Source organism: Pholcus phalangioides, unplaced genomic scaffold, assembly GCF_987345545.1.
Source record: "Pholcus phalangioides strain wild (caught in Gottingen) unplaced genomic scaffold, Ppha-v1.0 ptg000028l_1, whole genome shotgun sequence".
NCBI lineage: Eukaryota > Metazoa > Arthropoda > Arachnida > Araneae > Pholcidae > Pholcus > Pholcus phalangioides.
Window position 1 is genome coordinate 4,118,565 of NW_028301618.1, and position 24,665 is coordinate 4,143,229.

The 24,665-nt window shown below is 34.7% G+C and overlaps 2 protein-coding genes across 6 annotated transcripts in view; both read right to left on the reverse strand.

Annotated features, from left to right (window-relative positions):
- Positions 1–24,665, reverse strand: part of LOC149067790 (poly(A) RNA polymerase, mitochondrial-like) — a 57,849-nt gene that overhangs the window by 17,698 nt on the left and 15,486 nt on the right. For 3 of the 5 annotated variants that reach the window (XM_089252109.1, XM_089252111.1, XM_089252110.1), the window contains exon 4: positions 7,551–7,760. The exons of the other annotated variants lie outside the window; for them this stretch is intronic. In XM_089252109.1, coding sequence (XP_089108235.1) covers positions 7,551–7,760 — 210 coding nt within the window. The remainder of the gene's footprint in view (positions 1–7,550; positions 7,761–24,665) is intronic. 5 annotated transcript variants of the gene reach the window in all.
- LOC149067791 (uncharacterized) lies at positions 12,882–15,270 on the reverse strand. The gene has a single exon (XM_089252253.1). The coding sequence runs from the start codon at positions 14,966–14,968 to the stop codon at positions 12,923–12,925; it is 2,046 nt and encodes a 681-aa protein (XP_089108379.1). The 5' UTR covers positions 14,969–15,270; the 3' UTR covers positions 12,882–12,922.

A 24,665-nucleotide genomic window follows, 5' to 3' on the forward strand; every position in this document is an offset into this window, starting at 1 on the left:
ACGTAGCGTGATTATGCAACATGTCTCTGCCAGCATGGAATGGTCTAATTCGGTTCAGGCGGGGCAAAAAAACCTAGGAAAACCCATTTTAAATGCGGTCAGACTTCTTTTTTTTTACAGCTGCTCGATAGAAATGACCACAGCTGTCTTCTATGGATGTGAGAACTCGCGTAAAATAGAATTTCCTGCCATTTTCTGTCCGGAGAAATTTTAATAAATCCGGAGAGCAAGAGGAAGGATGAAAAATCCGGAGTCTCCCGCCTAAATCCGTAGAGTTGGCAGGTCTGTACATATATGAGGTAGCGTACACAGGATTAATTTTTTTTTTTACAAGAAACAGTGTTATTTCAGCTCAGAAGAAGGGGGTGGTTCCCCCCCCCCCCTGCAAGGTACAAAATACATAGAGAGTTCATCTAGAAGAAATAATTATATTTTTTAAATCATACAAAATTTTTGAGATACTTCTTGAGATATTTATATTTTTACATTCTCTACAATTTCAACAAATGCGAGGCTCACATGGGGTGTTTCAGATTTCAAAAGTAATTCGAAAGTGAGTTTTTAGATTTAGCTTGTAGACTTGGTAATCACTAATTAAAAAGACCCCACTAAAGGAAAGGCTTGAAACACTCATAAGAAAAGTAAGTTTTTTTTTTTTTTGTCGCTGAATGCAAGTCCAAGTAGTGCTTTTGTTCTCTTCAGTTTCAAGTAAGTTTCTCCTTTTACCATAATTTACCCATTTCATATTTAAAATGTGGTTTTTTTTTTTTGAGTTTGCGCTTGATTATATTACCTCAATTTGATTCAACATACTTTGAGATGATTTCTTTTGCTGGGTCATTCTTAGAATATTTATTGGAAATTCTCAGAAATTTAATAGTGATTAAAATCTAGAATTAAATTATTTTAAATTTAAACTAGAGAAATAAAGAATATAAAATAATGATTAAACTATTAGAAATTTAATAGAACGATTCTATTTTCACAAAAAATTCAATCCGAGTACATTTGTTTTCACTCTTTATTTTTAACTGATTTGTAATTGCTCCGTGTATTTTATATTTTTTAGCATCTTTGACAGATTTCCAGTCTCTCGTTTTACTTCCAAGTTTTCTATCATTTATTTTCTACTATTCATTCTCTTGATATGCCATTTCCTTTTACGCCATGCAGCGACATGTTTAGTGTTTAATGGAAAATGATTTCCAGGTGAGCATTAATTAAAATTACTTTGTTTAGACCAGCGTTTCCCAAAGTGGGCAATATCGCCTCCTGGTGGGCGATGGAATTGTCCAAGGGGACAATAGAACCTACTGATTTAACATAGGATCCTATGGGTTTACTTGAGTTGGGGGGGCGATGAGAGGAAAAAATTTCTGATGAAGAGGGCGATGGAACAAAAAGTTTGGGAGACTACGGTTTAGACCATGGTAGTGGTTGGTTTCATAGGAACGAAAAGATAATTCATGTAAGTGTTGCACTTGTTGTGTTCAAGTGTTGCAATCGATCTTCAAAATCAGAAATGAGAATGAAAATATTTTCTGCAAATTTCAAAGTATGACTGTTTTGGATGGAATAATTTACAGAAACCCTTGTAATTTCTGATTCCTTTCATCCAGCTGGAACACCACTCAGATAGTATATAATAAATATGTGTAAGTTTATGAAGTGAATATAAAACTCAGGGTAAGAGCTTTAATGACCAAACTGCCTATGCTATCTCTCACAGTCGCGGATTTATAGGGTGGGAGTTGGTCACCCTGATCACCCTCCCCCCCCAAAGCGAAATGTGAATATGATAATATTGCATTTAATAAATCCATTGAAAACTACTCGTACCAATATTATTGATTAAATAACAAATTCAAGAAAACTTGGACTAAAAAAATGAAAAACAGGGGCATTTTTCTCAAAAAAAAGTTGGAAGAGAAAGAAGACCATAATTGCCCCAAAAATATAGAAGAATGCAGAATGTATGGTCACCCCCATCCACCACAATGTAAGGGGAGAAAAAAAACACCCCTCATAACAGCGAGCTCTAGATCCACCCTGATATCTCACCATATTGCTCATGGCATATAGATAATTTTCCTCATGCGTTTATATGCCAGAGGCACCAAAATAATGTCATGCACAGGTGAGAATTTTGTCTCAAGCCTTCCCTGCTCCTTCACATGATAGCACACAGGGGTTATTATATATTTTTTTAAAAGGGACCCGTGAAAAATTGTGACCTGGGTGTCCATAGAAAATAACCTAGGCAAACCACATTCCCAGATGTGGAAGCCCCTAGCTGTTGGTATAACTGTTCTATCTCAAAGCACTGTAGCATGCCTAGGATGACCGTTAAAAAAAGACAGGTCCAGGGCGATTTATTTCATAGGTATTCCACATATCTAAAGAAAGGAATCATGAATTTTTGTTGACCTCTGCTTGCCTGCCTAAATAAGCTATGCTGGAATCTTACATCAAATACCTTTTAAACCAACCACGACCATTGGTCTAGACAAAGTAATTTCAATTAATGCGCAACTGGAAACCATTTTACACTGAACACTAGACATGCTGGTAAATGGGGAAAAGGAAATGACATATCAAGAGAAAGAATAGTAGAAAATGAATAACAGAAATCTTGGAAGTAAAACGAGAGACAGAGAATCTGTTAAAGATGCTGGAAAATAAACTACATGGAGTAATCACTAATCAGTTAAAAATAGGGAGTGAAAACAGATTTACTCAGATTGAATTTTTTGTGAAAATAAATTAAAGGAGTCGACTTTTTGTTCTTTTTGAAAAAATAGCAGGAAACACTGATTGAAGGGTTTTTGTTTTGTTGTTCTGTGCAGGATAAGTGGTAATTCGCTTAGTTTCACCCCATTCTATACGTTGTCGGAAGCTTAGGTGCCAAATCCTGGGGAGGGGAGACTTAAGCTAATTCCATTTACGGCCCCAAGAAATAAAATTGTGAGGGGGACAAATGGCACCATCAAAAAGTCAGCTTCTATTGTGACGCAATTTCAAATTTTTGTAAAGGAAAATTTTGTTTGTGGTGCAAGATGGCGCAGAATTGAAGAATTTCTGCATTTTTGTAGCAGTATGTAGCAAATGAGGGGAAAATTGTCAAAATTCTAGCAGAATGTAGCAGATTTTCCACTCCTGTAGGTTGCTTATTAATTCCCACATTTCTATTTTTTTTTTTTTACAAGATTTAATGAGTTTTGGTAAAAAAAAGTAAGATAATTCTAGATTTTTTCAACTTTTGTATTGAAATTTAAAGTCTAATGGTATTGATGTTGGTACACATCTATTATTTTAATATAGCAATTAAGTCACAGAATTCAAGGCTTTATACAAAAACTAATTTCTCTGTTTTTTTTTATCAGGAACTCTAGGAAACCTTAGTGCCCCATTGTAATGAATTGCAAGATCTAGAAATAGATTACTATCTATAATATATTGCTATATAAGTACTATATTGCTATGTAAGTATATATTGCTATCTAGAAATAGAACAGCTATCTTCCTGCACTGTTCTAGGGATTAGGTTAAGTCTATATTTACCAGGTCTTCTATATTTCTTTTAATCAAGAACTTCACATTTCAATAACATGCATACCATACTACTTGCAGGGTTTACAGATTTTTGACCCGTTGCAGTTTAAACTATCACATCAAAAACCACAAATATTGCTTTTCAATATAAAAACTCCCATTGGAAATACACACGTTAATTGCATGTAATGTTTAAAGTGACTATGTTATACAAAGAATAAATATTTAATATGATTCTAAGATAATTTTCCACTCTCTGCAGAATTATTTTGGACAATACATATGGTTTTCCTCCCATAAAATATACAATTGGAATAAAGTATAACATAAACAATGAGGGGAAAACTATGGAATGATTTGGCATTCTCTGATTCAAGATGATTCTTGACCTTCTAAAATTTCTTCAACTGCTTATAAACTGAAGAGCCAAAAAAAACTGGTACAGGCATGCGTATGCAAATAAAGAGATATGGAACCAATAAGAGTACGGCGCTGCGGTAGGCAACGGCTATATAACACAACAAGTGTCTGGCATAGTTGTTAGATCGGTTACTGCTGCTAAAATGGAAGGTTATCAAGATTTAAGTGAGTTTGAACGTGATGTTATAGTCGGCGCACGAGAGATGGGACATAGCATCTCCAAGGTAGCAATGAAATTTGGATTTTCACGTACGACCATTTCACGAGTGCACCGTGAACATCGGGAATCCGGTAAAAAATTAAATCTATGACATCGCTGTGGCCGGAAAAAGATCATGAAAGAACGGGACGACTGACAAGAATCATTAAACGTGACAGACGTGCAACCCTTCCGCAAATTGCTGCAGATTTCAATGCTGGGCCATCATCGAGTGCAAACCATTCAACGAAACATCATCGATATGGGCTTTCGGAGCCGAAGGCCCACTCGTGTACCCTTGATGACTGCACGACACAAAGCTTTACGCCTCGCCTGGACCCGACAACACCGACATTGGACTGTTGAGGACTGGAAACACGTTGCCTGGTCTGACGAGTCTCGGTTCCAATTTCTTCGAGCTGATGGACGTGTACGGGTATGGAGACAACCTCATGAATCCATGGACCCTACATGTCAACAGGGGACTGTTCAAGCTGGTGAAGGCTCTGTGATGGTATGGGGCGTGTGCAGTTGGCGTGATATGGGACCCCTGATACGTCTAGATACGACGCTGGCAGGTGACAGGTATATTAAGCATCCTGTCTGATCACCTGCACCCATTCATGTCCATTGTGCATTCCGACGGACTTGGACAATTTCAGCAGGACAATGCGACACCCCACACGTTCAGAATTGCTACAAAGTGGCTCCAGGAACACTCTTCTGACTTTAGACACTTCCGCTTGCCACCTAAATCCCCAGACATGAACATTATTGAACATATCTGGGATGCCTTGCAACGTGCTGTTCAGAAGAGATCTCCACTCCCTCTTACTCCTACGGATTTATGGACAGCCCTGCAGGATTCATGGTGTCAATTACCTCCAGCACAACTTCAGACATTAGTCAAGTCCATCCCAGTTATATATGAGCTTTGACATAAATCATCTTCTGTACTCTTTTTACAACAGATAAGTGTTTAAAAAAGTTTTTACATCATATATGTAATGTTGTGATTTCTGTTATTATTAAATTATCTAAATAATTGCTGATAGTTAAAACGATACTCTTATTGTGCATAACATTGAAATATATCTAGCGATTAAAACACTAAATTATAGGACTAAAATGCCATTTAATTTAGCAATGCTAGCTTATATATGATGCTTAAGAAACTCCTGTAACTTATCCTTAGTCAAATTTAGTTATTCTAATTTTTTCACTATGATATGGTATATTTACTAGCATTTATAATGCAATGGCTTTCCATTGAAACTGTATTTAAGCATGCAAAACAGATGTGCTTTGGGTATCAAGTCCTATCGGTTCTGCTTTGGTTGAAAAACTGTGTGAATTTATACATCCTGAGCTAAGAAACTATTAGATGAAAATAAATGACTTAAATTAGTGTATTAAGTGTGAGAATTGGTGATACTGTGAGAATTTTTATAGGGAATAAAATTTTTGGCAGATCAGAAAATTTAAAATATCAAAATATTTTTTGTTCTCAGTAACTATAATTTTAAATATAAAACCCTTTAATCTACAGGGCGATTATAATTAAAGTTTGTTTTTGAAAAGGCTGTAAAAAAAGAACCATTGGTCAAAATGACCTGATATTTCACCTGAATACACATGAAGCAATGAGATTTTGTCTGGCAAAAGCAAAAAGTTCAAAACTGACCAATAGACGGCGCTGTACTTGTCATAAGATGCAAATTAAAAGATGCGACATGTGCACCGCACATTGCAATTGTGATAAAAGGCGGGAACATGCAGCTCCTGTTATTCTCTGCATCTGAGAAAGTTGTTATTGAAGGATTGGGCTCTGCTTTTGAAACTTTTTATAAGAACAGTGACTGTGTGGAATCTGCATTAAAGAAATTCCGGGTATTAGAAACAACTCTGTTCAAATGTCTGCAAACGGTCTAAAGTAAATAATTTCTAAATTCGAAGGGACAGGTTCGTTTGACAAGCAATGTGGCAGAGGGAGGAAAGCAATTGCTTTGACGTCAGTGGAGCAAGTGGCTACAGCATTGCAGGAAGCGTCAAGCAATGCTTTGGGAACGTGCAGTGCTTGGGGAATTGGCCGAACTTTAGACATTCCTGTCAACACGGCTCATAAAATTTTATGAAACATCCTGCAATGCTATACATAAAAAATTATGCATGTTCAAGAGTTGTTTCCTGTGGGCCTGCTAATACGAGAACATTTTGCCCTGCAATTTCTTGCTTGGATGGAAGTGAACCATGCATGGCCATGGAACATTTTGTGGACAGACGAAGCCCATTTCCATCTCCAAGGTTCTGTCAATACACAAAATTGCAGGGCATGGGCAAGAGAGAATCTGTTCCAAATGCAGCCATTTCCTCTTCATTCTCCAAATGTCACTGTGTCGTGCAGGTTTACTGCAGCATTCATCATTGGCCCCTTCTTTTTCGAGGAGATAGGTTCTTCAGGTACTGTAACCTTTACCATCAATGGGAAACGGTATGGATCTCTTTTGCGCAACCAGCTCATTCCAGCACTGCAACAGTGCGGATAGCACAATTTCCATGCATAACGGCACTCCTCTACATATTGCAACGCCAGTGAAGCAACTGCTGAATCGCCATTTTGGCAATAAAAGAGTTATCAGACTACATTTTCCAGCAGTTTGGCTGCCATGATCACCTGACCTGAACCCTTGTGACTTCCGGCTGTGGGGTCACCTAAAAAATGTTGTGTGCAGTGGTCCAATTGCAAACTTAGCTGAATTGAAAAACCACATTACACAACACATTTACAACATCACCCCTGATACACTTCGATCTGTTGTGGAACATGCTGTTGTGAGCTTTTGGCTCATAGGAGAAAACGGTGGATGGCATATTGAACATTTCTTGAGTAGCAGCAATTTACCACATCCTTTTCCCTATGGTTTCATCACTATTGCTTTTCTACGATTTTTCTTACAGTCACATCTTTTAATTTGCATCTTATGACGGGTATAGTGCCATCTATTGGTCAAATTTTAAACTATTCTTTCTTTTGCCAGACAAAATCCCATTTCTTCACGTATATTCAAGTGAAATATCATGTCATTCTAGCCAATGGTTCTTTTTTTTACAAGCCTTATCAAAAACGAACTTTAATTATAATCACCCTGTATATAAAAGTAAGTGTTTTGTTAATTAACATATCTATCTTTGCTCTATTAGGATTCAACCACACATTTCAAGAACAAAAATGCTTGTTCAGGTGTCACGTAACCTCTTAAAGTTTGCCCCATGAATATTTATAATAACTCTGTATATCAAGGAAGAAAAACCATTCAAAAAACAAACTATAGTATTTATGATTATGCAATTGATGTCTTAAAAAAAAATATCCACTCACAAAATATGAGGAATTGGGCTCAAATAACAAGTCAACGTCACAATATTTCAAACCTAAGTTGTTTTTACTGGACCCAAATATTTCGAGTCGACAAGATGGATATTGAGATTTGAGAGAATCATATATTTCATCAGCAACACTCTCTCTTTGAAGAACATCAGACACATCTAAACAAATTATGTTGGCGATACTTTTAACTATGCCTTCCACCTAACAGGGAAAGAAAAACTTTCAACAAGAATAATAATGAAAACATTAGCACAAAAAAGAAAAAAAAATATGCACACACACACACACATTTTTCATAAGACACAGATAAGAACATTTTCATAAGGACTTCCTTCATCTGATACATTTTAAAAATGAACAACAGTGGACATCTGATTATGTTTCAAACAGTGATAAGTGTGATAATTTTGGTGATGTTTAATTTAGAGGGATTTATATATATATACACTTACTAACCATTTGTGCTCCAAATACTTTATTTGTTTGATATGATTATCCAGCAAGTCCTTCGACATGCTTTTATGGGGGCGAATTTTTGGAAAATAAAGGTTTTTCCTTTTAAAGAAATATGTTCATAAATTCATTTACTTTTATTTTTCATTCCTTTGGTACATAAATGAAACTTGAATTTTACATTTTAAATTTCTTTCAAACCCAAATAATGCATGTTGTTGTGTTAGTGCAAGCGTAACGCAAAGGGTTAATAATAACTACAATGAAATTTTAAAAAGCATATGAAACATCATGGTGAAATAGACCAGGGTGCTGCGGCACAGTTTCAAAACCCCTGCAGTAGAACCTTGATTGCTCAACACCCCAAAAAAATTGAAAACATAATTTCTTCCAGTGAAGCATCTGCCTTTCTTGATAATCACATCAGCATTTACCCAGTGCCATAGCATCTGCTACAAGGTTGATCTTGGATGGTATAATAGTCTGATCAGTAGAGATAGATGATTTTTTGCTCAGCTAAGATACATGAAATCACAATAAGCTTTCTGGATATTATGCCGAGGTGATTTTGGAAAAAAAAAATTTGTTGTAAGTTCCACTGAGAATCAAACCCAGGACCCATTCCATACTGCACTGAACATTATGCCATAGAGAGAGACAATCCTTTTTTCCTTAAAACTCTTTTTACTCAGCAAGTCATGCTACTGTGTGTGTTTCAAGGGGGGGGGGGGAAGGAGTCTCTCTATGGTATAATCATGGCTCCCACATCCTGGAGTAGGGCCCCTAGGCTGGAATCTTTTGAGCCCCCCCCCCCCATCAGACTTTCACGAGCCCCTTTATGGATTTATAGTTTGAAAAAAAAAATAATAATGAAAATCGTCCCGGGCCCCAGGGCTGGAGCCTTGCCAGCCCACTCCTTGTGGGGGGCCATGGGTATAAAGGTCAGTGCACTTGTCTGGTATGCAAGAGGTTCTGGGTATAATTCCCACAGGAAAGAATAACACACTTTTCCCCCATTCAGCTTTGAATAATATTCAGAAAGCCTATTGATTTCAGTTTGATCACAGTATGTGATTTCCTCTTCCACCCATGCACATCACATTTAGATTCCCAGTCAGTACAGAAGAAAGCATAGCAATATTCAAAAAAGTTATGTAAAATAAACCAATAAAAATTAATTGCTGAAAATTTGCATGCATATGAGTGAATACATGGGGTGGTCATAAAAAAGCTTTGCAGATATACGAGCCCTATATACCTAACTTTAGCACCATGATATGGACGCAGGATGCAGACAAAAAAGACGATCTCGCCAAGGGGTTGGTGTGCTAGATGCCGTCAGGGAATTTCTTCAAATCTGCCGAAGTCCCTGATCAAGGGACTACAGCACAAACCTCTTGGTGAGGTTTTCATTCTTCATTTGCATACCAAATCCAAATTTATGTTGCTACACTGGGGTGGCTTGAGCGAGGGTGTGGTGGCAGGTTGTACGGGGTAGCAGTGTAGGCTTTAGTTAGACACTAATTTTTCTTCAAACTTCACATGATAGGAGGTAGATTCATGGTTGAGCCACGGCCAACTAGACATTCAAGGCCAGATAAGTCCTCCGTGTGACGTCACATATTCCGTCTTTCCCCTTAGCTAAGGCTCTTCTAATAGGAAGGTTTTTCAAGAAGCTCTTTCTTAGGCGATACAAAAAATAAATATCCCTCATTTCAATTTGAGAAACTCCGTTTAGTTTGGATGAAAATGCCCACATATATATCCAATTTTTTTTAACACTTTATCAAGAAACTATCATATTTTTCCGTTAAAAAAATGTTTTTTTAAAATAAAGTAAGATTTATTAAGGAATGACATCATTTTTGATCCGCAAATATGTTTTTGAGTGAAATTAATACGAAAATTATCTACTATGATTACTCGTAATTTTATAACACATTTTAATCAAAATTATCTCTATAGTATTTATTCATGAATAACAATATGCTGTTAAAGAAAATAAAAACTATTTTGATATATATAAAATTTAATTACTTGATTTTTGAGATTTTTCATCCTAATATCAGAAACTGGCCAACCGAATTTTATTAACACAATTATTCTTGACCTTGGAAACTAAATTTAGTCCCATTTTATTAATATATTTCAAAATATGTTCATCACTCAATTTAAAAAAAAAGCTGCAAAAAACATTCCATGAAAAAAACTGCAGAAAAAAAACTAACACTTTAAAACATCAAACTGTTTTTATTTCTTTACATTGAAGAATATATTACACAAAATTTTATTCCAACAATAAATTTTGATGCAAAATAGTGAATGAAATTGGCAAAGTCCACATTTCATTGAGTATATAAACTTCCATTTGCAAATTGGGTTTCTCACTATCATTAGATAATTACTATTTACATATGTGAATACTTAGATACATAAATTCTACATATAGATATATATAAAATTCTTAATTATAATTAAATATACATATATTTACATGTACACATTTACGTTGTAGATTGATTCCAATCAAGTTTTTTTCACCTACAATCTTTCTTTTCCAAATTGTAAGCTTTCTTACATGCTCGTTAATAAAAACCTTAATTAGATATATTTACATAAAAATAAAAATTTACCTATATACATTTACAAATAAAAACACATGCACATATTTACTTTGCAGATGAAGTAATTCAGATCAAGTTTCTTTTCCATCTACAATTTTTCTTTCCCAACTTGTGAGCTTGTTCATATGTTCATCAATATTTGTTAATAAAAATTAAAAATTTACATGCATACATATTTACGAATAAAAACTAACTAAATTCTAAATTATCATCAATTAAACATCTTATATATAATGACATGATTTAATTTTACATATAAACATTTACTACAATGTGCACATGTGGTTATAATTTAATTTTACATAGACACATTTACGTTGTAGATGCAGTTCAGATCACGCCTCTTTATGTTGACAATTTTTCTTTTCCAAATTGTAGCTTCCAAATATGTTCAATATTTGTTCATATAAAAATTATAATTAGATATTTACTATATACATATTTACAGATACACGTTTGCAGATAAAAACTAACTAAATTCTAAGTTATTATTAACTGTACACATATTTACATATGCACATGTATATTGTAGAGCAAGTACATATTACGTTGTAGATGAGGAAATTAAGATCACGTTTCTTTTTGTCTACAATTTTTTTTTTCTAAATTGTAGCTTGCACACATGTTCATCAATATTCGTTAATATAAAAATTATAATTAGGTATTCACATATATATATACATTTGCAGATAAAAACTAACTAAATTCTAAATTATCATTAACTATATGTATATTTACATATGCACATTAACGCTGTAGAGCAAGTACACATTAGGTTGTAGATGGGGAAATTAAGATCAGGTTAATTTTGGTCTACAATCTTTCTTTTCCAAATTGTAGCTTGTACATATGTTCATCAATATTCATTAATATAAAAAACTATAATTAGATATTTACATATTTACAGATACACATTTGCAGATAAAAACGAACTAAATTCTAAGTTATCATTATATATATAACTGTACACATATTTATATATACTCATGTATATTGTAGAGCAAGTACATATTACGTTGTAGATGAGGAAATTAAGATCACATTTCCTTCGTCTCCAATTTTTTTTTTCCAAATTGTTTGCACACATGTTCATCAATAGTCGTTAATATAAAAATTATAATTAGATATTTACATATATATAAGCACATTTGCAGATAAAACTAACTAAATTCTAAATTATCATTAACTATGGTACATATATTTACAGATAAAAACATTGAAGCTAACTAAATTCTAAACTATAATTAAATATACACATATTTACTGATGCACACCCACGTGATAGATAAAAAACCAAATTCTTGTAAATTTAAATTCATTTAGATCTAAAGTTTTGTCTGTGATCAAAATGTAATCATTAAGTGATCAAAATGTAATCATTAAGTGATCAAAATGTAATCATTAAGTGATCAAAATGTAATCATTAAGTGATCAAGTTTCATATATTTGTATTTTTCTTTTTTGACCTTTTGAGCAAGAAGATGCAGTTGCTTTTCCAGACTTTTTTGCCTTTAACTTATCAAATGTAGCATCATTGTTTTTATTTTTTGTATAGTTATTCAAACAAACATTGGCAAAGCTCTTGATGATTTTAGAAATCCCATCAAAGAAACAAAAATTGCATTCTGGGCAAGTTTCCCCCAAGTCAACAATCAGGCATTCTTTCAAATATAATTCAGTCAATTTGACTAAAACTGAATGCTGTTTGATGTCACATGAAAGAAATGCTTTCTCATATCGGGAGATATAAGGGTTTCAAAAATTACATAACAAACAGAAAGAGAAAATACAATATCAGCAGAAGGAATTTTCATTCCTCCTCTGTTTATCATGTCTAAGTAACCAGAGTGAATTTCTCTTTCCATGGCGGAAGGCAAAAGTGCCAAATTGAAATCAATACTCAAATCAAAAGAGCCTGAAAAAAATTCCTTGCATGAGTTGCAAGTCAATGTCAATTTGTGAACACAGTAACCAACAATATATGTTATTATGTCTGATTCACAATTTGTCATATTTTTCATGTCCACTTCTTCAACAACCTGTGAAAAAGAAGAAACGTCAGTTTCATTCATTTTACAATCACTAGTGAATTCACTGAAGAATAATGTCAATGACGTTTCTCCATATCTGTGGGAATGCAATTTCAACATTGACTTCACACGAAGCTTTCTCTCAGAGTCCAAGACCTGTTGAAGGGAAACATGGTAATTTGCACCTGACAACTGCCGATATTGGGAAAAACTGAATTCGAGTGCATCAGTGTGGAATTTTGTTGTCAGGACATACTTAGCAACCATCTTTTAGCAATCGCTTGGATACATCTATGATTGTTGAAGTGGTGTGAATGAGTGCAAGAAAGGTTTCTTGAGAAAGGCAACCATGTCTGGCTTTCAATTTCATGTTTTGCCATTTTGTGGCCCATTCAGCAAAAGAGGAAAGAAACATGAAATTTTCAGCATCCTCAGCTGTTAGAGGAAAGGAGTTTTCATTTCTTGTATGGGCGCCTTTGTTTTGGTGAGATACATTTAAAATATCCCACCATCGCTTCACATATTTCAAGAACTTTATGGTGTCATCTACTTGAAAAATTCCAGAATTAGGTTTCTCTGAAAGTCTTTGCAGAGCAGCACAATTTGATTCATGAAATATGTTCACTGCGGGAAGAACATTTTGTCGCTCCATGCTTGTCGGATACAATGACTTAACATTCAATTTGAATGCATATTTTAGAGTGCATGATTTTTCCTCATTATAAATTTTTCTTAATAATCCAAAGCGAGGTTTAATTAGTTCTTTTTCTCCTGAAGGATCTGGACAAACAAATGTTTTGTCAGCATCTAATTGGTTTAGCCAATTGTTTCTTGTGCATTTCAGTATATGCACTGCATCAAAAAGTAAGAAGAGGTCAGCTGCATTTATTGGGTTGGCAATAACTGTAGATGGTATTTTGTTGACATATGTGGAGTTCTCAAGATTGGCCAATGCTGTAAACATCTTTCTATTTACACTGTTGTTATCTGAAACAAGGGCACAGACTTCAAAACCAGCTCTAAAAAGTAATTCCAGAGCTTGTTTAACAAGTAAACAAAGATCTTCTGCAGACATTTTACATACAGGCACAAGAGCTATAATCTCTTTGTAGGAGGAAAAAACTGATGCTATCATGAATGCTTGAACAGAGGTGGCTTCTTTATTTTTTTCATTTTCAGCATAACCCATGATTTTTTTGCCTTTGAAACACACTTTTGGCTTCCCGTGAATTTCATCTATTAGTAGGTTCACCAACCTTTCTTCATCTCCAAGCTTTTGACATTTCAATGTGACATAGTCAATATTATCCTTATTAATTGGGGAACCATTCAAACTTAAAACATTCATCAATTTTTTAAGAGAGCTAATGCATGGCAGTGTTAAAACATCAGAATATAATAATGCTTTATAGCATGCTGGAGATACAGTGTACAGATTGGAAGCAAAATAATATACATCAGTACTGTACCTGTGGCCGTGTTTATCTTTTGAAAACAACAAGAGCTGTTCATATAGAAACTTGATATGGCGATTTTTTGGATTATCTGTATTCTCAGAAGCTAGGAGTTGGAGACTTTCTAATGCTGCTTCATACCTATTCGGTTCAGCATAGTTCACCTGGCTATTCCTCACAATTGAAAGTAAATTTTCAAATTGACTCCAAAAAGAAAGTTTTCCATCATTTAACAAATGGCAATAAAGTTTGTCATCCAATTTATTTTCTCCGACAAAAACCTGCACATTTAAAGATGACGATACTTTTATGCTTTTTTTTACTTTTGGTATGTCATTGAAACACATAAACAAAATGCAAACACATGACTCACTGGTTTTGAACACCAAAACTTTGTCTGGCACTTGGATCTTGCTGGAGAACGTAGAATTAAAATCTTCAAAGCTCGCAATTTTATAATTACAAACAAATTTGCTGAGATTGGTTTCGTCAGCTTTTCTCAGTTTACCGTCTCTACTTTCTCTAGGTTGAGTAGTAGTGGTAGATAAATATGATGGGCAACCGGGAAAGATGGTCGGCACAGATCCCACTTTTAGTTTTGGACGACGTCTTTTTAACTTCACCAGTTCACCATTAGAAACGAATTCATCGAAACGTACGATGCATTCTTCTGCGAAATGTCTTTCACATACTACAATCCGGTGTGTTGGCAATAAGTCATTCCTAGGAATCTTCTTGATCCAAATCTCTTTCAATTTTTTTTCCTTCGGAAATTGGAACACGGAAAAGTATTCCGTAGTTCCGTCGTAATTGGAATGGCAAGAAGTCACAAAACAACGGTCAGGCATTTTTAAAAAACGAAGGAAACAATCACGCTGAAACTATCTATTTAGTACTACTATGCATCGCGAATGTCTTCTTCCTTCCCACAAGCAGCTACCGGACACTGGGACGGGTAAAATGACGTCAGGTCACGTGACGCTCTGAGTTGGAGGGCCTTAATTGTTTAGTGGGCTATGGTTGAGCTGACTGGGCTACTAAAATGTTTTCACCCTTCTCTCATCCTAGTCTAATTTTCTTGGTCATTTATTTCTTAACTTTGCCAGGCTACAGCCCGTTCAGCCTATAAATGTGCCTCAGCTCCTTAGTTACTTTTTCTGTCATTCTTTCCCTCTTAACCGGGTCCCTTGCTTTCTAGGTCATTCTTCTCGTCACTCACCGACCCGATCCCTTGTTCTTCTAGGTAATCTTTTTGGTCACTCACAGGCTTGCAATCTCTTTAGATCACTCGTCTGGCCACTGTTATGCTTGCAAACTCTACGTCACTCATTTGGTCACACACCAACCTAGTCCTTTGCTCTCTGAGAAGAGGTGAATTTTTTTGGCACCCTTTTCCCCCCATACTAATTCCCTTGACCACTCATTTCTTAAATTTTTCTGACATGAGCTATAGCCCGCTAAGTCCCCCCCCCCCCCCTGGAAATACACCTCGAAAACTTGAGGGAAAGGACAAGACAGTAATACCAGAAACAAGAATGTGGGGCAAGTGTGCGTTTTCATGTCCTAATCTAGTAATTTTTTGAGAATGGTCAAATAAAGACAAATTAAAAATTCAGCTACTTGTCTGATCCCTGGTGCACCAGAAACACCTTTAAAAATATATTGTTTCAAATGAAAAAAGTTGCCTCATTATACTTCCTCTTCACAGGATAAGTGTCATAATCATGACTCAATGATGAATAATAGCTGTCATGTGAATTGAGAAACTTGACATAATTAAGAACTGTAAAATTATTCTAGACCAAAAAACAGGACAATCTTTTCAAAAGCGTGATGTATGGTCATGCATATTCTGATTGGTAAACAATTGCATGTGGCTCTTTAAATACTGAAAAAAAAACACTTTTTTTTTTGGGTCTTCTATGGTATAACCCAGTCAGCCTAACTCAGAAGTCTTCTTTAGGGGTGGCAGCTAAGCTTGAGCACCAACCCTTATGGTGCTACAGGTACTGTTCTAATGCCATTCACAGTTTTTCACTGCACCAATCACTTCGCAAAGCAAAAAAGCAGGTCTTACAATTTGAATTTTTAAAATTTTGATGCTGTAACTGTAACAGCTAAGGTTTTGTTTCGCATCTCATCCTTGAGTGCATACTTTTAAATACCTTTATCTCATCTCTAATTTCATTCACATTCATTGATTTTTGTGACTGTGTATCGGAAAAATTATTTCAGGAACACCTTGCATATTCTCACTATTGTTTTAAATATGTTTATGGAGTGTGGTAAACTCGAAAACATGGAATTTAATTACAAGCATAAAGATATAGAGCACTGCCAGCTGAGCTATCATTTGATTTATACACCAAAAAACTTGGGTCTACTGCCACAGGCAATGTACTACCGAACGAGTCAAGTCAGAAGTTAGAGAATATGAGCTTGACAGTATGAGTGCATATCTAGTGTTATGCATGAATTTTTTTTATTCGACAAAAAGCATGACAAACTGGTACAAGAAGACAAAAACAGTAACACAAAAACAAAAAAAAAATTCATGAAAATATACATAAATTAGGAACATTCACTCCGTGATGCCCTCCCCCGACTAGCGTTTCCTTCCAGCTGGTCTATAAGAAGTCTATTATCTGTTAGGCAAGTGGCAATGGTTATTAATTAAAACATAGAGTTGCTGGAATTATCGAATACACTCTGTAGTATTGTGCAAGGGCAGTTTGCAATTTCTTCCCCATCATCTGAATTTCTTCGAATAAAGTGATTATTATAACTTTCAGCCATATCCTTTAGGATCCGGAAAATCTGGTAGGGTGTTTTGTTTCATATTTTTATTCTACACGTGTCCACTGATGCATTTCTGTTGTAATCTTTTGTTCTTTTTCAGGCTTTTTTTAACCTCACATTTGTCAAACCTTTCTCTAATATATTTTTGCTGTGTTTTTAATATATACAGACGTGCCAACTTTTGAAATCCAGAAATTCAGAGATTCTCCCGAGGGGGGTACACTCATAGACTTGATCAAAAAAAAAATCATAAAATTATTTTTTTAAATAAATTAAGAAAAAGTTACATTCTCTCCCCCCCCCCCCCACAAGGCAGGTTCTGCATTGCCCCTGAGAAGAATATAATTCCATGCAGAATAGAGAAATCACATCTACATACTGTTCATAAAGTATAAGTGTTTCCTTTCGTGGATGCTATCAGTGAGTGATTGATAATCTTGGGTATATGAACTCTTAAAAGCTTTATATTTAGCTGTATATAGCTTAAAGTTTTATATTTTCTTTCTGAAGATGTTTAATCGGAAGAAATGATTTACAAAATTCTAATTACAAAGCTGCGGACGAAAAAAACGTGTTTACCGCCGGCTGTTAATGGAATACAATAACGATTATACACGAATTTCGGCAATGAAGGTCATGCCCCTGATAAATGAATGCCAATAAATGCTACGAAAACAAAGTCGCGTCTTTGCCAGTTGCTAAATGCGGTCACAGAGACTTCTTTTCACGGCTGCTTGATGAAAAATGACTACGGGTGTTTTCCCTAATGACGACATGAAAGCTTACGTAAAATCTAATTTTCTGCCAAAATCCGGAGAAATTTTAACAAATCCAGAGAGCGGGAGGAAGGATGAAAAATGCAGAGTCTCCCGCCTAAATCGGGAGAGTTGGCAGGTCTGTATATATTTTTTTTAAATTTCTGTCACATAATTTCTACATTCTATCTCAGGATAATATGTGTGTGGATGTTTTTCATGTTTTCCATATAATTTATCTTCGATATGTTTATGTTTTCTATAATTTATTTTCTTATCCAGGTTTTTTTCCTCACATTGTCTAGGATTTTTTCAAACCTTTTCGGTCCATGAACCCATATTTAGCATCAAAACATCTATGGCACATTTGTATTTATTTTAGGTTTATTTGAGAAATAAAATTTTTAAATTTTCTATAATTTATAATTATTATTTGCTGATGTGTTTTATTTCCCCCCTTCTTATTTCCCTTTCCAAAAAATTTATCCTATTATTGGGTAGTGGTCAGATATGTGAGTTTTATATACCTTAAATTGCTGAGTGGTATTTTGTTTTGGTTCTCTAGAAGACGTGATCAAGATTCATTTTGAAAAGAATCACTTTAATTTACATGCAATTTTTTTTATCATAGTTAAACAGAGAATTATCTAGTCTGTAACTCTCACTCCAACCATAGAGATACTCACTATTATTAGTTTTAAAAAAGTCATATTTAAGAGACAAACTCTGGTAATCCAAACAGGTTTAGGTCCAAATTAGTTTGGATTAGTAGGGTTCTAGTGTATACAGTCAAACCTTTTGTAATTTTCAAAAACTCTATTTCGAAGGCCAAGTCATGATAGCAGGGTTGGTAAAAAAACCGGTTTTTTTGGTTTAAACCATTTTTTTTTAAAATAGTATTAACATTAAAAACAATGAAATTTCTGAAAAATCATTCAAACTTCCAATAATTAACTAAAATGAAATGTTTATTAATGTAATTAACACTATTCCATGGTAATTAATCAATAAATATTTATTACATTTTAACAAAAACCAACTTTTGCGATTTAATTATTTTTTGCTTAACTCAATGGATTACTGTGTGTTTGAAAATTCTTTTAATGTTATTATTAATCATATAATATATAAAGGTTTTTCTCCAGTTACTTTCAGTATACTTAATTAGGAAGCTATTTTGCAAAAAGTAATAAAAATTAGGTGAATATAATGTATTTAATGAAGCATAAATAATGCAGATTAATTAGCAATGATTTACGATATACAGGGTGATTATAACTAAGGTTCTGATTTCAAAACACTGTAAAAAAAGAACGATTGTCAGAATGACTTGAAAATTCACATGAATATTCCTGAAAAAATTCAATTTTATTTGATAAAGGGGAAAAAATACTTAAAAATTTAAAATTAATGACATCATCCAACATGTGGGAAATTTGCCCGCAGAATGGAAACAATAGCCAGTCATGGCAGAATGATACCTGGAAACATCACAAAAAACGAAGTAATTGAACAAATAACTACAACTTACTTGAGAAATGTTAAATATGTTGTCCACCGCGTGTTCTGGCTATGAGGTTGAAGGCACAAAAATTCTTGTTCAACAACAGAATCGGAGTATGCCATGGTCATAATGTGGACGTGCTTGAAATTCAGCTTTATTAAACCACTTAATCTGACCACTGTTTATAACATTTTGAGGTACCCCCACAGCCAGAAGTTGCAAGGGTTAAGGTGCATCCGGTCAAAATGGGTCTTTAGCAGCTGCTTTGCTGGTATTGCAATGTGCATCTTGATAGAAGTTCTATCCACACACTGATGCTGTGGAAGTGCCGAAATGATGTGGTTGCACAAAATAGATTATACTGCTGGCCAAGTACAGCATCATCTACTTGCACATTTTGCACTTTTTTCTTTTGCAAAAGAAACTTCCATTGCTTCAGGAGTATCCATGCAAATTTTCAAGTCATTCTGATCAGTACTTATTGTATAGTTTTGGAATCAAAACTTAAATTATAATCACCCTGTATATAGCTGATTATTTTTCATAAATCTGTTACTACTATACAGTAGAACCTTGATTAACTGGGCTTAAATGTGTGTGTGTGAAAGTATAAAAAAAACAACTATTGAATATTAAGACTGGGAGATATACAGTAGGAGATGTGCTACTTCTTATGGGAAAGAAAATTAAAATGTATGTGAGGTAATGTAACAACTAGTACACTAGTCTTTGTCCTTTAACCCTTCGACAGTTACGCATATTCAAAGAAAATCTTCTGAATCGGGCACACAATTTTACCAAAATCCTTCGAAAAATGGCAGGGCCTCTTGAGGTAAGACGATGCTTTCCCCCAGTTGTCAACAGTGGGGTGCCGGATTTTCACTGATAGGATTCCTCCCACCGCAACAATAAGGCCAAAGGTATGAATAGGTCTTTTGTAAGTTGACGATAATAGCCTTACTGAGTGTAAAAGGTCCATGAAATTCAGGGAATAAGTTTTCCGTCAGTGAAAATTCTTCTTTCCATCTGTTTTTTTTTACTTCACACAAAATGATTCCCATTTATAGTGATTACAGCAATATCATCGCATCAAAATCTGCTATACTTTGATATTCACATACATTTGATTAAAAGTAATTAAATTACGTATCACTATGGATACATCTGATATGAATTCGTATACAAAAATGTATAAACAATAGATATAATTTTCTGTAATAGAGTGGTGTCACATTTAACTTTTACAGTCAATTTTTAGCTCCAATCAGAGGCGAATTCTATGTCTCACGGCCTATCCGAAAATTTTTTTTAGTACTATAGCTTCGATGATTCTAATGAACTTTTATGAAAATTTTCACACCCCAGAATATGGATTAGTGTTCAATCGGTAATTTTATGAAATTTGTAAAGAAACCAAAAGCATGATCCCCACAAGGGTGGAGCTGACACGACTCCAATCTTGGGGTTCCTTATGATTATCTTCTTTTTTTTTTTTCCAATGCCATAAATTCACTCCGGAGGCCTGGAGTTTAGACCGGGCGGGGGGGGGGGGGGCTGTAAATAAAATCACGTTAAAGTTTTAGAAAGTAAACACGTAGAGGGCCCTAGAAAGATCACTTTACCTGAGGGCTCACGATGCTCTTAAGGGGATCGTGTCTAGGGGCCCTGCTTCAAGATAGGGGGGATGCATCCAGAAGTTAAGTTGATTTTTCATAATAGAGTTTTATTCAATTTTTCTATCTCAGTAGGCTGATACGAAGCTTCTGTGTGTCGGTTACAATATTTATACGAAAACGTTTTTTTTTTTCTGGCCATTTTTCTAGAGACTGCTTACATATTAAAGTGGTTCTTCACCGAAAATAACGTCAATTGAATTAAATATTTACGAGATTATACTATAGATAAATTACAATACATTTTACTGAAGTTTACATCAAGATCATAATATGTAGCAGATGATTCTTTTTTTTCCCACTCAAATCATTATTTTCGATAATAAAGTGAAATATATATATTTTTCACTTGTATGCAGAAATTCAAATCCATAAACAGAAACAAAAAAAAATCAATATGATATATGATATGCAATGGCCTTTGTGGCAGTGCTTCTCAAAGTGTGCATCGCAACAAGATGGAAGTATCGATATGTGTGCCTATCAATGCTTTGAAGTGATTCTTTTATGAATGCACATTACCTACTAAAATATTCCGGGGAGCCACCGATGAACTATGAGTGGGGCAAGGGAATTGCGAGTGACAAAAAAAAAAAAACATAAAGCTGTGAGTCTGCTTTATGATAGTGATGTCTATGGTAAGTGTTGGTTACTGTTGAAAATCATCGCTGAATGACACCAATTATAGAAATTAGGTTTTTTTATTCAACAAAAGTGCAAATTTTTGACCATTAATTCTTTAGATAGAACATCTGGTTAAATGGTATAAGTGTGTATTGGTATTTAAGCTATATTTAAATTATTATTATTAATAATTCAACGGTATTGTCCGTTGATCACCGAACAGAAAGCGCTCATCTTCTCCGTCACTGCTACCTTCTTAGGGAAGAAATTTAAATGCAAAGAAAAATATTATTCAACAATAGTCACAATATGATTATTTGAAATGAATTAATTTCTGAGAAATTCGAAAGTTTTCTGCTTCTTTTTTATTCTTAAAATGCTAAAAGCATTTTTCCTCCTCTCTCAAGTCTATTTTGCCTTGATAAACCCTTGCCTGGGAAACACCAAATATTCCATTCTATATGACAGTGGTTCTCAATTTTTTTTCACCTGCGGCACCCTTGCCCAAAATTCATATTTCATCTGCGGCTCCCCAGAATCATTTAGTACAGTGTTTTAGGAGAGGGTCACCAAACAAAAAGGAAAAAATTTGACAGTCTGGACATATTCGGACATTGATTCATAATTAGAATTTTTATGCTTAGAAATGAAGTAGCGGAATGTGTTGTAGACTTTGAAGACTCTCGCGCTCTTGTTGCAAATGAGAGACAGTGGTTTATCCTTTACAACTGTGAAAAAACATTGAACATTGAAGGACCGGACACACCCCGCTTCTCATCTCAAGGAGATATCGAAGCGTTCCCGAAAGATGGGTGCATCCGGAATTTTATTAAATATGTATATGTATGTTAAATATGTATATATATCTATATAAATTTGTATAACAGAATAGCAAGTCCAATTACAGGAGTATAAATCAACGGTGAAAAAAACAAATAAGTATATTTTCATAACTTTACTGCATATTTATTTTGCATATGCGTTCTATTATTTTGTACATGCAACGTTTTTAAATAAATTTCTGTTCAAATTCTCACAGACATATTTTACATATGCAAGAAAGGGAACAGCTCCTCCTCCCCAATGGATTTTTTCAAAACACCTGAAACTGAAAATTTCTATACTATTATTTTGAAACTTGTGGCGGGCCGTACAGAACCTCTAAGTGGACCGTAGTTTGCCCATCAATAATTTTGTTGATACTGTACTTCGACTTTTTAAAGAACCACCTCAAAGTGCATAAATAGGCACACAAATCAATATCTCGAGCTCGCCACTATGTCTCTATGAGTCGTGATGAACCTTCGGACAATGCTATATGAGTACGTATCCATTGTTTGTGTGTGTGTGTAGGATTGGGGGTGGGGGAAGTCGTGCCCACGAGAGGTAGTCATCTAGCTTATCTGGCCCGGCAACGGATTGTTCGCCCAGGCATACATTCGTTAGCTATCAAAAAAAAAATTGTGACTCGGTGAAAACATTCTAGAAGAAACACACACACAAAACATCTTGGTGTATGAGAGCCAACTGAATTAATATTCAATGAATAGAAAGGACTTGGTGGAAAAAGAATCAATGAAATGAATCTGATGCTTCCACGCATATTTCCGAAATTAACAAAGAAAACTATTATACGTTTTCACCTGTGGAGCGAAATATCTTTAGTACAGAACAATGCTGGGATTATCGTTTACCCATTTTTGGTACAAAGTTTAGATACGTGAAGAATTCACGCTAAGGCGTGTATCGATCGTCTTGAAAAAAAAAATACAGTGCCGGATTATCTTTGCCATTGTCAAAAGTTACCTGTTATCAGGACTAAAGAATCAAGAGCTCAATCAACACCCCCAAAGAAGAGGGATGGTTCTTTTGGGAGTGTTGGTTCAATACGGATCAAAGTATTTAGGGGAAGGGGGAACGCGAGCATAGAAACGAGTACGTATTCGTGAATAGTTTGAAGAAAAAGGGGGGAAGATATTTCTTTTCTTATGCAAGTACGTTCCTAAATGAGGACAATATATGTCTATTAGTGAGAATATAAGCATCGTCTCGTTTTTCTCAGTTTGATTTTATACTGTGTTTGCTAAAAGAAAAGAAAAATGGGAGATATAATTTGTGGCCCGACAAAAAATAAATAAGAAAATTTTTCGGACGAACAAGAAGTAATTGACAGAAATAATTTGTGGACTGGCGACAAAACTATAAATGAGAGAAATAATTAATTTGTAGCTCGGCTGACGGGTAAAATAGGAATAAAAACCAATATAGAGACATTAGTATACTATGTATTATATTTAAAATTAAATTGAAAATCAAATCGAAAATTACGTAGTGACTATATGAATTGGGCAAAATGTTCCATGGACTAACAGTCAAATATTGTTCAAGATCAATTGTGAATATCGATCTCAACGATTTCCTGTTCCTGGCATCAGCACATCAAGCATTGGCAAGGGAATCTCCAGCCACTTTGTGAAATAGCCGGTCTATGCCCGAATCATTTCTACAATTCAGACGGACTTTGGCCAAAACTCTCGGCCCATTCGTGAAGTGGCTGGAACAGTCTCAGATCAGCCGCGATTCTGGCTTTGGCAGTAACATGTATATAGGTGTACTGCTTATAGATTCTTTTTCTAAAAAATGAACTGCATATATTAAACTTTTAATTTTTTCCCCCATCTCTGTCATTTTACATGTATGCATTATTTTGGATGGGAATTTTTTTTTAAATACCAAAAAAAGTTATTTTTTACTCTCTCTCTCATCAAATATTTCAACTTGTTTCGACATCTCTTATTATTTGGTGCCCTGTGCAATTGCATAGGTTGCACTGCCCTAAGACCGTCATTGGCCTTATACTGTTCTGGTGGCCTTTGTTTATCATTCACAATATTATATCGTCACCTTTACTTTATTGGCACAAAGGATCCGTGAAACACCAAATGTTTAGAACCCTGACTTATTTTGTTTTAATTACACGGGACATGGTCTCAAAAAGGTTTAAAACTAGCACACCAAACCTGAGTAAAGTCATTTTTAACTCAGTTTTTTTTTTTGTAGCACATTAAAATATATTGTAAAATGCGTCTATAATAGTAATGAAAGAATGTTTTTACTCTTCGCTGCTGACAACAAACACATAGTTCTCATACCAACTGATAAGAGAATTCCATTTACTTTCAATACATGT

Bases quoted from the DNA above. Each gene is read 5' to 3' on its own strand.
- LOC149067791 (XM_089252253.1), bottom strand. From the start codon at position 14,968: ATGCCTGACCGTTGTTTTGTGACTTCTTGCCATTCCAATTACGACGGA.